This window comes from Labrus mixtus, chromosome 13 (assembly GCF_963584025.1).
Source record: "Labrus mixtus chromosome 13, fLabMix1.1, whole genome shotgun sequence".
Taxonomy (NCBI): domain Eukaryota; kingdom Metazoa; phylum Chordata; class Actinopteri; order Labriformes; family Labridae; genus Labrus; species Labrus mixtus.
This window is the reverse complement of record NC_083624.1, coordinates 7,501-20,000: the sequence shown is the minus strand read 5'-3', so window position 1 is coordinate 20,000 and position 12,500 is coordinate 7,501. Positions and strand designations below refer to the sequence as shown.

Here is a 12,500-nt window from a genome sequence, read left to right as displayed (position 1 = left end):
CTCACCAGAAGCCCCGCCCCCTGCAGGACGTAGTGTGTACATTTACTGCTTGTACCTACACTGCAAACTAACGCACGCTAGCACAAGCTAACCGCCGATGTTTGTCACCTTCCTGTGGTGGCGTCCAATCACTGATTTGCATCCTTTTCTAAACTCACCTGCTGCTCTGTCATTGGCTGGAGGAAACACACCAGTCAAGCGTCACAAATCAGAACAGTAAAATCCAGTCAGAGGACAGAGTCTCTGCAGACACAGTCACCACCACACATGTACGGAGGCCCAGAAGGGACAATGGAGCAGCTTCACTTTAGGAGAAGTCTGTCTTTTATTTTGAAGGTCCCTACATGAGTCTGTCTTTTATTTTGAAGGAGGAAGCTGCTGACTCTGTCTCTTTAAACACGATGTAGATTAAAAACAAGCCCTAGTGAAAACAGACATTATTGCATTTGTGTCTTGATGGGGAACCAGACATGAAAATATGGATTTGAAAGCTGTTCTTGCCGTGTGAGGACGAGCAAACGTTGAATGTGTTCCAGATGTGAAATTAGTTCACTGCAGGATTCTTCTCATAATTAGCTGATGTAACAGTCTGACAACGAACAGCAACTTTAACTAACCTCACATTTCAGGGTTTTCAATCCGTTCTCTTTTTACTGTGTACCCAAACATCATCTTCTTTCCTTTCCTCTGCTCTCTCTTTCATCTCCTCTCTCTCTTCTTCTCAGCGAGGATGTCTGTAAACGTGGTTTCACTGTCATCATCGACATGCGTGGATCCAAGTGGGAACTCATCAAGCCGCTCCTGAAGACGCTGCAGGAGTTTTTCCCGGCTGAGATCTGCGTGGCGCTCATCATCAAACCTGACAACTTCTGGCAGAAACAGAAAACCAACTTCGGCAGTGCAAAGTTCTCCTTTGAGGCGAGCGTCCTTGTTTTGTCTGAGTTTGAGTTTTTCATCACAGGAAATGGTCACGTACGCTGGGGGGGCTTGAAAATACTTTCATCAGCCAAAGGGGGGCAGAAGAGGCTTGAGAATGTCTTATGTAACCAGCCTACAGATGAATCTATATTTATTGAGATAAACATTAAACTGTTTTGTTCATGCTCGTTAAAAAAGTCGATAAGACTGGTTTCAGACAGCTTTTAGTCCACTAAGGAGCTGAAGCTGCTTGTTCTTGTTAGCTAACAGGATAAAAGTTCTCGGTTAAGGTTAGTCATGGTTAGCTAACAAGCTCAAGCAGCTTGTTCTTGTTAGCTAACAGGATAACTTGGCTAGCTTTTAGATGGCCTGTCCTTGTTAGCTTAAACTTCAGTCAGAGACCCAGTTATATTCTGGGATCCTGTCATTATAAAGACAAATCATCTTTTGAGACGGTAAATCTATCAAACCGTCTCTGAATGGTTAGAGATAGATTCACACAGTAGCAGGCTCTCTGCTCTTAACTTTCAACAACACATTGCAGTCTCATTTGAAGTGTTGACCTTGTTGAGTCAAGAGTTCTCTCTTTGCTCATTTGCTAAAGTGCCAGGCTGCCAAACATAAGGGATAAAGATCCTCTTTAATTAATTCATTTCTGAGCCCAAACTGTTCTGCAATCCACTATTTTCTTAATTTAATAGAATAAACTCACACACAGGAACACCAGACATCCCTCACATGTTTACTCTTAGTGCAACAGAACACAGTCCATGATCCGTACCGACCGAGTATTTATGGTCGAGAACGCACAGGATCCGGTCAAACAGGTGGTTTTTGACTTTTCTCTGTGTCTGCGTTTATCTACAATCAGTAACTTAACGACAGTGAGTCTGTGAACTTCTCCACACAAACAGCGCTGCGTTATATCCAAACACTGAAGATACAGAGCACGCTAAACGCAAGCTCCACTCGTATGCAGGGGCGGGCCAGACGGTAGCAGGGCGGCCTTGGCACTACTAAAGGTGATAAAGGCCAGCAGATGTATATTTTTCTGATCTGATGAAATGTCCAGTGACTTGAATCTGTGATTTGATCCAATGGAAAACATCCTTAAACACAGAATTCATAAGAATTAAAACAGGGAAAACGGAATCTGGAAAAACTTAAAATGGATTTCATAGAGCCCTAAATGTCATGAAAGTGTTATAATGTTTTCAAAATTTTTCAAACCCTTGTTTTCTGATCATGTTGTTACACAGATGGTATTTATTCTTACTACTGCACATCAGACCTGCATGATGTCATTGAAACATATTTCACAAATCTGGAAGAACCATCTGTCTGCTTAAAGCACACATTTCATATTTCTGTTGAACTTCTTTTGCACGTTCTAGACCAGCATGGTGTCAGTTGAAGGACTGGCCAAACTGGTGGATCCCTCACAGCTGACGGACGACTTCGAAGGCTCTCTGGACTACAACCATGAGGAGTGGATGGACCTCAGAGTCTCTCTGGAGGAGTTCATATCCAACGCTGTTCACCTGCTGTCCAGACTGGAAGACCTGCAGGTAAATGGACGGATGGTCAATCAATGGAAAGATATAAAGATGCATGAATTTCATGATTTCAGAGACATGTGCTGTGTGTTCCAGGAGCTTCAGTCCAAGAAGGATTTTCCTGCAGATGTGGAGGGATCCCGTCGGTTGATCGAGGAGCACACTCAACTCAAGAAGAAGGTAAGAGAGCGAACAAAAACAGGCAATCCACTCCAAAGTATAGGAACAACTTTGAATCAGATCAAGCCAAGAGTTAAATTAAAATGTTCTCCTCTTTATTCTTCTTCTTTGTCTTTCAGGTGCTGAAGGCTCCGGTGGAGGAGTTGGACCGGGAAGGCCAGAGACTGCTGCAGTGTATCCGATCTAGTGACGGCTTTTCAGGGAGGAACTGCATCTCAGGCTCTGCCGACTTCCAGAGCTTAGTGCCCAAAGTGAGTCATCCAGTTGACCCTTTGTTGGCTCTCTGATTGGTCCACTGCTCTCATGATAAGTGAGGGGGCGTGGCTTTAGACGGAGCACAGAGGAGAGGGGGTCCAGACGGAGCACTGAGGGAATGCTACTTTCAAAATCATGCTAGTTTTTGAAAATGACCAACCCTGCCTTTAAGTCATGCAATAATAAAAGTAAAGACTCAGATTTACTCTCATTAGGAAACCTGACAGTCTGTGCCAAACACGATATAAACATCCAACATGATGAAGGGCAGAACCGTTATTTTGACCATTTATTAAGACGAATCTTCAACATTTCAGGCAGCGATGCTCTTCAGAAACATGTCTGCATATTTCATCATTACCACTGTGAACACCTGAAGCACTGTTACACATGATTAAGCACACTATGTCATTTCTTCTCACCTAGCCGAGGCCCGCTGCCCTTTAGCGTCCCTCATTAGAGCTAATGAGAAGTACTCGCTGCAGGTTAGCTCGTTAGCTGGAAGACTCCACAGGGAAGGCTGTGAGAGAACACAGTGCGTTTCATTGCATCAAGCACATACACGCTCCACTGCAAACAGGATAATACATTTCAATATTTAACATGATGCTTTAAAGAGTCTTACATATACTTACATCGTCCAATTAAATTAAATGTAAACAAAGAAATACAAAACACAGGAGATGGATCTATCAGATCTAAGTTAAACGCAGTTTCCTAATTATTTACACATCTTTAGAAACACCATCACACACGTCTTCCTTCTTGTTTATAACCAGGTGGCCAGTCTGCTGGATAAGCTCCACTCCACACGGCAGAATCTCCACCAGATGTGGCACATCACCAAGCTGAAGCTGGATCAGTGTTTCCAGCTCCGCCTCTTTGAGCAGGATGCAGAAAAGGTGGGTCAGACCTGAAACTTGAAAGACTAAACGTTAGTGACCAAACTGTCAGATTATTGATTTCACTTTTTAAAATTGTCTTAAACATAGAAGCCCAAGAATAATTTATCTAACCCGTTTTGACTGTTTGCAATGTGAGTGTATATACCTTTAAGACCAGATGCAACATTTACGTGTATATACCTTTAAGACCAGATGCAACATTTACGTGTATATACCTTTAAGACCAGATGCGGTGTTTGCGTGTATATACCTTTAAGATCGGATGTAACAATTACGTGTATATACCTTTAAGATCGGATGCAACATTTGCGTGTATATACCTTTAAGATCGGATGTAACAATTGGGTGTATATACCTTTAAGATCGGTTGTAACAATTACGTGTATATACCTTTAAGATCGGATGTAACAATTGGGTGTATATACCTTTAAGATCGGATGTAACAATTGGGTGTATATACCTTTAAGACCAAGGCAATGATTTAAAGTTAAAGGTCCCATATTCTTCTTTTTCTGGTTTTATATGCTCTTTAGTGTGTTTTCCAAGTGTCCTGTGCATGTTTAGGCACATCTATGTGCAAAAATTCAAAGTCCGCGGAAACGCGGCTTCTCCTACGTCCTCCTGTTAGCTGTAGCATTAGCCGCATGTAACGCTCGGTTCTAGCCCCCCTCCATAAAAATGTGTCAGTGCGACGTCATTGTCAGTGTGAGATCACTGATCTAAGCCCATTGGCTCGTTGTGGCCCTGCAGCTCATGTTGAAATTTCCGAGACGCGTGCTGAGCAACTGACCAATAACGACAGAGCGGATCTGCAGACCAATCAGAGCAGACTTGGCCCACGTGGGGTCTAACAGTGTGGGCTCAGCAGAGTGCAGCTGACGGACTCAGAGCGGAGAGGGAGCAAGGAGGAGCAGTACATGAAAACAGACACTTTTTTAGAACTTTATCTATTGTGAACGTACAAAAGTAGGAACATAGATTAAATATACAAACCCCAAAAAGGACAGAATATGACCTCTTTAAAAGACGAGGGTTTAAACTTTGAAATGTTTTACAGAGGCTGAGAAATCAAGATTTTAGTAGACGTTAATATCCTGTACAGTTTTCTCAAACCCCTCGGTTGTTTTGAAACAATACTTCAGGTTTTTAAAGGGTGTTTTTTTTAGACGACCTTGGGTCTAAATTTGGCGCCTCAGGGATGCGATGCACAAAGACAAAATGTGTTGAAATGTACTCCTTCTCTAAAAATAGGTCCAGGGTCTCGAGAAGGTTGCGATCATAATATTTGCAGAGAAAGAAAAACATCCTCAGCTTTGATTAAATCTAATATAACTGTTATTTTGACTTTGAAGGGTGGAGACACGTCCAGTTTCCTCTTCTCACCTCGGACAGTTTATCTTGACCTCCTGTCAGGAAATCAACTCCTGTACAGTCCACCTTCCTGCACACTGTTTTATACTCTCCGACCGACTCTGAGTCATTTGAAAAGCTTCTGGAAACTCGTTGGCGGTCTGAATGAACACGCCTGTTTATCTAAACAGGAGAACACAGTTCCCATCTGAACCAGTGGAAAATCAGCCAGCGTAGCTTCCCCTCCACCAGTGAAGTGATTATTCACGCTCGTGACTGAATGTTTGGATTCCATTCATCATTATCATACCAGCCTGTTTACAGCGACGCACAGAAGTACGTTTTCATTCCACAAAGTTATAAATGGCGAGATCATGTTCACTGATAAAACGCTTCATTTATTATCCCCAGAAAACCATCGTACTTAACTCCAGATATCAACAGAATTAAAGGTCACATATTCTATAAAATCCTCTTCCCCATGTTCCTCTAACTCTAACATGTGTCTCTAGTCCGTCTACAAACCCCCCAATGATGAGAAAAGTCCATCCTCTCTGTCTTCTGCCTGCTCCACTTTTCAGAAAATGTGTGCTCAAACAGGCCATTTGGAGATTTTCCCTTCATGACATCACAAAGGGCAGTAGCCCCTCCCCCAGGTGGGTGACACTCCCACAGCTAGGTGTTTGTTCTGCCCTCTGAGTCTGCCTTCTCACCGTAAACAATAGGACATGGAGCGAGAAAAACCGAGTACACCCAAGCCCTTCCAGAGAGGGGGCGTGGTCAGACACAGCTCATTTACATATTTTAAGGTACAGACACAGAAACAGCCTGTTCTGAGCAGGGCTGAAATAGAGGGGTTTATAGACATGATCAAATACAGGATCAGAGTGGATTTAGAACAAGAAACTTCACACACATGTTGAAGAGGAGCTCTGAGACTCATTTAAACTGAAGAAGAGGAGGAGGAGATGTGACCTTTAAATTTGATGTGAGCAGTGAAGATGTTGTGAAGCAACATAGTCAGAAATCAGAGAGAGGGGGGGGGGGGGGGGGGTGACATGCAGGGAAGGAGCCACAGGCTTCAGTTGAGCTGTAATTTATCAGTTGCCTCATTTATTTCTTCCTTTACTTCTGAGCGGATTAATTCAACACTCAGACGGCTTCAGCTCCATCATGTCTCTCACAGGTTCAACAGGTGAGGACTTTGGCCACTGCTGCTTTCCTTTTACTTTCTCCCTCGGTTGGCAGATATAAAAGTTCAGGATTGCTCCACATCAACTTCTGGAGTACCTTCAGAAGGATTCACGGTCTTTACATCTTCTTAACATTATTTTTTTAGGAGTTCAGCGTCCTCAGGGCATTCGCTCACTGCAGTCAGAGATGATGTCACTGCCACATGGGAGGTGACTTAACCGTCCGCTTGGCCATCAGCGCCCTTTAATCCTTTGATGATATTCTTATAACTGTTATTGAAGGAGTAGTTGGACCATGCACACAAAGGCAACATCAGTAGATTGAATTAAGTAGCTTGTAACTGTATTTCCAGCGTAGGAGCTTTTCTCACCGACCTGGAGTCTTCAGAGGAACTCATTTCATTTCAGAGACCCGGGTCTTTAAAGTGTGAGAACTTCAAGGTCTGGAGCTCTCAGCACCGAACATTTCTGATTACTTCTGAACACCGAGCGCCTCAGCGGAGAGGAAGTGCTTTTACATAACAAGAAGAACATTCAAGACGCCCTGAGAAAAGTTATGGGCGACTATTTCATCAGAAACCTCCAGACTGAGTGAGTCCTCGTGAAGGAGAGGTCTTCATGTTGAAGTGGAGGTCAAAGGTTAAGTTGAAACCATAGATCTATTTAGTAATCTTTGCAAACCTGTAGGACTCCAGTGCCATCACTTTTTACACGTAAGAAAATGAATTAGCTTAATTTACTTGTTGCAAACAAACTTCAAAGACTCCAGCGTCCTGTTGCACCAGCTGAGTGTCAGCTGTGTCTTCAGTTCTCGTGTAAAATCCAAACTATTGGTGCGTTCCATTTACCTCGCTACTCGGATCTCAGAGCTGAATGAAGTCACACCCGAGCTAACCGCCTTCCAGTTGGAAGCCGGACAAGAAACATGGCCGCCTGTTGAAATACTTTCATTTTGTTAGTTAATACCAGACGGTAACGACACCAAAATGATGAGAAAAGTCCATCCTCTCCGTCTTCTGCCTGCTCCACTTTTCAGAAAATGTGTGCTCAAACAGGCCGTTTGGAGATTTTCCCTTCATGACATCACAAAGGGCAGTAGCCCCTCCCCCAGGTGGGTGACACTCCCACAGCTAGGTGTTTGTTCTGCCCTCTGAGTCTGCCTTCTCACCGTAAACAATAGGACATGGAGCGAGAAAGACCGAGTACACCCAAGCACCTTCCAGAGAGGGGGCGTGGTCAGACACAGCTCATTTACATATTTAAAGGTACAGACACAGAAACAGTCTGTTCTGAGCAGGGCTGAAATAGAGGGGTTTATAGACATGATCAAATATAGGATCAGAGTGGATTTAGAACAAGAAACTTCACACACATGTTGAAGAGGAGCTCTGAGACTTATTTAAACTGAAGAAGAGGAGGAGGATATGTGACCTTTAAGCAGAGCGTGTGCAACCCGTGCAGGTACTGAAAGTTTCAGGTACTTTTGGCAGTTGTTGTAAAAGAGAATGTCAACCTTTAAAAATGACATTTGCATCGTTGGTGTTGCATCATGTTGGTAGTCCAGCTTGATCTCTCACACTCACACACGCTCAGACAGACGGGCGTCACCCGACTTCGTGTGTTACTCAACACAGACGTCCACATGCAGGAGCGGTAAATATTTACTGCTGAATCAAACAGAGGGAGAGAATTTTTTTTTTTTTTTTTTTTGTCCACATCAGTGTTTTGTTGCTGTGTGGGTGTGAGGAGAGTTTACACTGTGACAAACACTCACACGGCTACATAAACTACAGTGTAGATAATGTGGTAACCATGGCAACAACTGGCCTCCATCTGTCGGCGAAGATGGATTCAGATGGAGTAACAACCTTGAAGGTTGTCCCGGCCTCTTTGGCTCGCTGCTGATCGTCGGGGTAGAGATGAAGCCAACCAGAGGGAATGACAATTATGTTTTGTTTTTTTAAAGGAGTATTCCTTTGGTTTCATTTCCCCCGGCTGCGTCCTGTTGATGTGTGTGTGGTCACAGTTTCTCTCTGTCATGGTTACGTTTGCTCGCTAACTTTGTTTCACACAGAAGATCAGTCACAGCAACTGATCTAAGATGATTACAGGCGAGGAGCGTGTTATTGACAAAGATCAGTTTTAAACATGATGCTTTTTGTTTCTACATGCTGACTGTACTTCACAGTGCAAACAGGTTTCTGTTAAAAATAGATGTTGAACTGTCGCCCTACATATTAAAGGAAATAACTACACATCCCTCTTTACAGACTATCAACCATCCTCTAAATAAAGAATTGAAAAAAGAAAAAAAAAATAGAAATGTTGAGCGCAGCTGGAAGAGGTTTGATCCAGAGGAAAAAAAGGAAAACAACGACACCTACACAGAGATACAATGGTATCTCTTCATTGGTGTTGTATCGTATCATATAGAACGGTATCATCATATCGTATTGTACAATATCGTAATGTATCGTATCATATAGAACGGTATCATCATATCGTATTGTACAATATCGTAATGTATCGTATTATATAGAACGGTATCATCATATCGTATTGTACAATATCGTAATGTATCGTATCATATAGAACGGTATCATCATATCGTATTGTACAATATCGTAATGTATCGTATCATATAGAACGGTATCATCATATCGTATTGTACAATATCGTAATGTATCGTATCATATAGAACGGTATCATCATATCGTATTGTACAATATCGTAATGTATCGTATCATATAGAACGGTATCATCATATCGTATTGTATCGTATCGTACTGCTTTTAGTTCTAAATATTCAACTTTAGTTCCAGTGTGACTTTTTTTTTTTTTTAAGATTTATTTCTGGGCTTTTTGTGCCTTTAATGTAGAGACAGGACAGTGGATAGATTCAGAAATCAGGGAGAGAGAGAGAGAGGGGGGAATGACATGCAGGAGAGGAGCCACAGGTGGGATTCGAGCCTGGGCCGCCCGCCTGGAGGACTACTGCCTCCATACATGGGCCGCGCTCACTAACCACTGAGCCACCAGCGCCCCCCCAGTGTGATTTTAAACCGAACTGACGGAGATGCAGAAAAGCAGCCTGTGACGTTGTAAATGTTGTTTTGTGGTTGCAGATGTTCGACTGGATCATCCACAACAAAGACGTGTTCCTGCAGAGTCACACGGAGATCGGCAGAGGATACCAACACGCTGTGGAGCTGCAGACGCAACACAACCACTTCGCCATGAACTCCATGGTAGATAGAGTCAACACAGACGAAACTCACACCTTTATATTACTGACATAGTCCACCAATCAGAGTCGAGTTATGTAGTTTGAGAGATTATTTATTTTAGTGTTTTAAGATAAACTAATGTTTTAACTTTTAATTTAATAGATTTTACTCTGAAGCACTCCAAGATTCTCACACATTATTACCAAATGTGTAATAAGTGTAACATCCTGCAGTTCCTGGAGTGTCCACTAGAGGCTGGCTGCAGAAGCACAGGAAGTCACATACACACCCATTCTAAAAAGCCTGTTTTTACAGCAGAGATTAACATGTTTACAGCCTGGTTCAAAAAACCAAATAGGTGTGATTAGCTCATGTCTCGATGGACACACACTGTACGGGGGGTGAATGTTTTGATGACTCATCAGTTTTGATTTGATGAAGGATAAGAGTTATTCACAATAAGGCGTGTAGCTGACCTGATTGACAGGTGGGCGCGGTGTAACGGTTTGTCAGGAGGTTTAAAACCCGCCTCAGCTCCAGCTCTCAGCTTGTCGTTAGGTTGACTGAAAGTTAGACTGAGACAGCATTTCCAGCATGGAGACCGCCATCGATGGGACTCCAAACCTGTGCTTCTGCAGCCAGCCTCTAGTGGACACTAGAGGAACTGCAGGACTTTTCACTTCAGCGTCGGCTTCTTTTTTTTTAGTTTGCTGCTCGAGATGAACATTTCTTTATTGTAGCACCGTTTAAAAAAGTTTGTTGATGTTTGTTTTGTTTTTCTTCCCAGAACGCTTACGTAAACATCAACAGAATCATGTCGGTGGCGAGCCGGCTGGCAGAGTCGGGTCACTACGCCTCGACGCAGATAAAACAGATCTCGAGTCAGCTGGATCAGGACTGGAAAAGTTTTGCTGCCGCCCTCGACGAGCGCTCCACCATCCTCGCCATGTCGTCTGTCTTTCACCAGAAGTCTGAACAGGTAAGATGAGGAGCGGACGCCATCTTTATTGTTCTGCCATTAGAGGAGAACATGTTCCACTTAGCGTGGCATTTGGGTTGCTTGGGTTCTGAACGATGTAATCCTCTCAGCAGCAGACACATGCCCAGAATGTCAAATGAAAACGGGACATTGTTAGAGTCTGATTATATTTAATAGATCAAACCACTCCGCTGCTGATTCTTGGAAGGTTGACATGGCAACAGACGGGGACATGTTTGATTCCTGCTGGGCCCTTGACATTAGCTACAAGTGTACGTTTGAGTGGATCAGCAGATGAAAAGACGGGATGAGAGAGAGGGAGGGGGGGCGAGCGAGCGGAGTGTGTTATGAAAAGCAGAAACAAAAAAATGTGTCAGGATAAAAGATGAAACACAAGAAAGGAGGAGGAAAAAATGAGAAAACTGGCAAGACTTCAGAGGAGGATAAAAATAAACCATAAAGTGCTGTGAGGGGGAGAAGAGAGGCTGTCGTCTTCTATCACATCTGATTTGTTAAGTCGTTTTCCAGGTGCAAAATCACAGCGATGCATAATTACTAAAAAGGTTTTTCAAAGTAAAACACAAAACGAAAGCAAAATGACTCAATCAGTTCAAAAACGTCTTCTGATGCTGCAACAGTTGTTTCACTCTCCTCGTGTGTGTGTGTGTGTGTTGCTTCCTCAGTTTCTGTCCGAGGTGGAGGCGTGGTGTAAAGTCTGCAGCGAGGGGGGGTTACCGACCGAGATGCAGGAGCTGGAGATCGCCATCCACCGCCACCAGAGTCTGTACGAGCAGGTCACGCAGGCGTACACCGAGGTAAAGCAACAGAAAGTATCCCCAGAGAGAGGCACGATTCCTCTCTCCCCCTCCCCCGCTGGTCAGCGTTCACTTTAGTAACATCACTCTGTACTCGAGTACACGTCCGTATGTATACACTCCGATACAGCAGGGGGCAGTATGCACACAATTGGTTTCTCAAATCCACCATAAAGCAGAACGAAGAAGAAGTAACCATGGCAACCACTCGCGGGCTGAGTCCATCCTGCTAACTTTTTATTATTATTTTGTTATTTCTGAGACGCCAACATCGACCCTCTTCCTGCTTCCTTGTTTGAGGGCGGTTTCGGTTGCGTTTAAATCTCCCACAGAGACACGGTACGTTTGTGTTCACGCTGATCGAGTGAACCCGACTTTGGGATCGAGCAAAACTGAGATCTGGGCCCGGGTCGTTAGTGTGAAACCATCCTAACCATCACTTACTTAAGGGGCAGAGTCTCTCTTTTGGACCGCTCAGCTGCTGCATCACCATCGTCCAGATCGTCCGTCTACAAACCCTCAAAGTGTCACTAAATGCATTCTGGGAACTCTCCTGCAGTGGAGGCTCACTGTGAGTCCACATCATGTCCCCTCACATGAAGAAGAGACTCGGGTGGTGACGGTCTGGCTCGGCGAGCGATGTCCATTGCATTTTGATTTTCTGTGAGGACGCTGCAGAAAGTGTCTGCGGCGTGCTGTTTTTTTTATCTCGCACTGATTGAAAGTGTGTCACAATGCTGAGCGAGCTCCTCCGGGCTCACAGAAAGGAAATGACATAAAATAATAACTGTGAGCAGATGTTCTCTCTGCTGAATGTTTATGGTGGAAGATGAGCTCGAACAAAATGTTCTTTCTTCTGTAAGATAATAAAATGAGGACGGACGTCTTTATGAGATAAGAAGCAGAGAACCGTCTCTGTGGAGGCAGAGCTCTGGAGCTTTGTTTCATCACTCCCTCGTGCGTTTCTCTTCGACCTCCTGATCACGACAGTTTGAATCATATTTTGTACTTATCATAGAAAAACAGCTTGTTAGGTTGTTTCCCTTTCTGCATCTCAAATGTGTTAAAGGCGGAGTCTGTAGAAATGTTTGTAAACATTAAAACATGGCCCCTCCTCCTGGT

General features: G+C 43.7%; 1 protein-coding gene across 1 annotated transcript in view; it reads left to right on the top strand.

The window, feature by feature from the left end:
- LOC132986557 (kalirin-like) overlaps window positions 1-12,500 on the top strand; it is a gene marked incomplete at its 3' end in the record, with an annotated part of 80,424 nt that overhangs the window by 65,862 nt on the left and 2,062 nt on the right. The window contains exons 4-11 of the mRNA XM_061053005.1: window positions 726-918; window positions 2,313-2,486; window positions 2,571-2,654; window positions 2,774-2,905; window positions 3,689-3,811; window positions 9,483-9,605; window positions 10,372-10,563; window positions 11,247-11,378. Of these exons, the coding sequence (XP_060908988.1) occupies window positions 726-918; window positions 2,313-2,486; window positions 2,571-2,654; window positions 2,774-2,905; window positions 3,689-3,811; window positions 9,483-9,605; window positions 10,372-10,563; window positions 11,247-11,378 (1,153 nt within the window). The remainder of the gene's footprint in view (window positions 1-725; window positions 919-2,312; window positions 2,487-2,570; window positions 2,655-2,773; window positions 2,906-3,688; window positions 3,812-9,482; window positions 9,606-10,371; window positions 10,564-11,246; window positions 11,379-12,500) is intronic.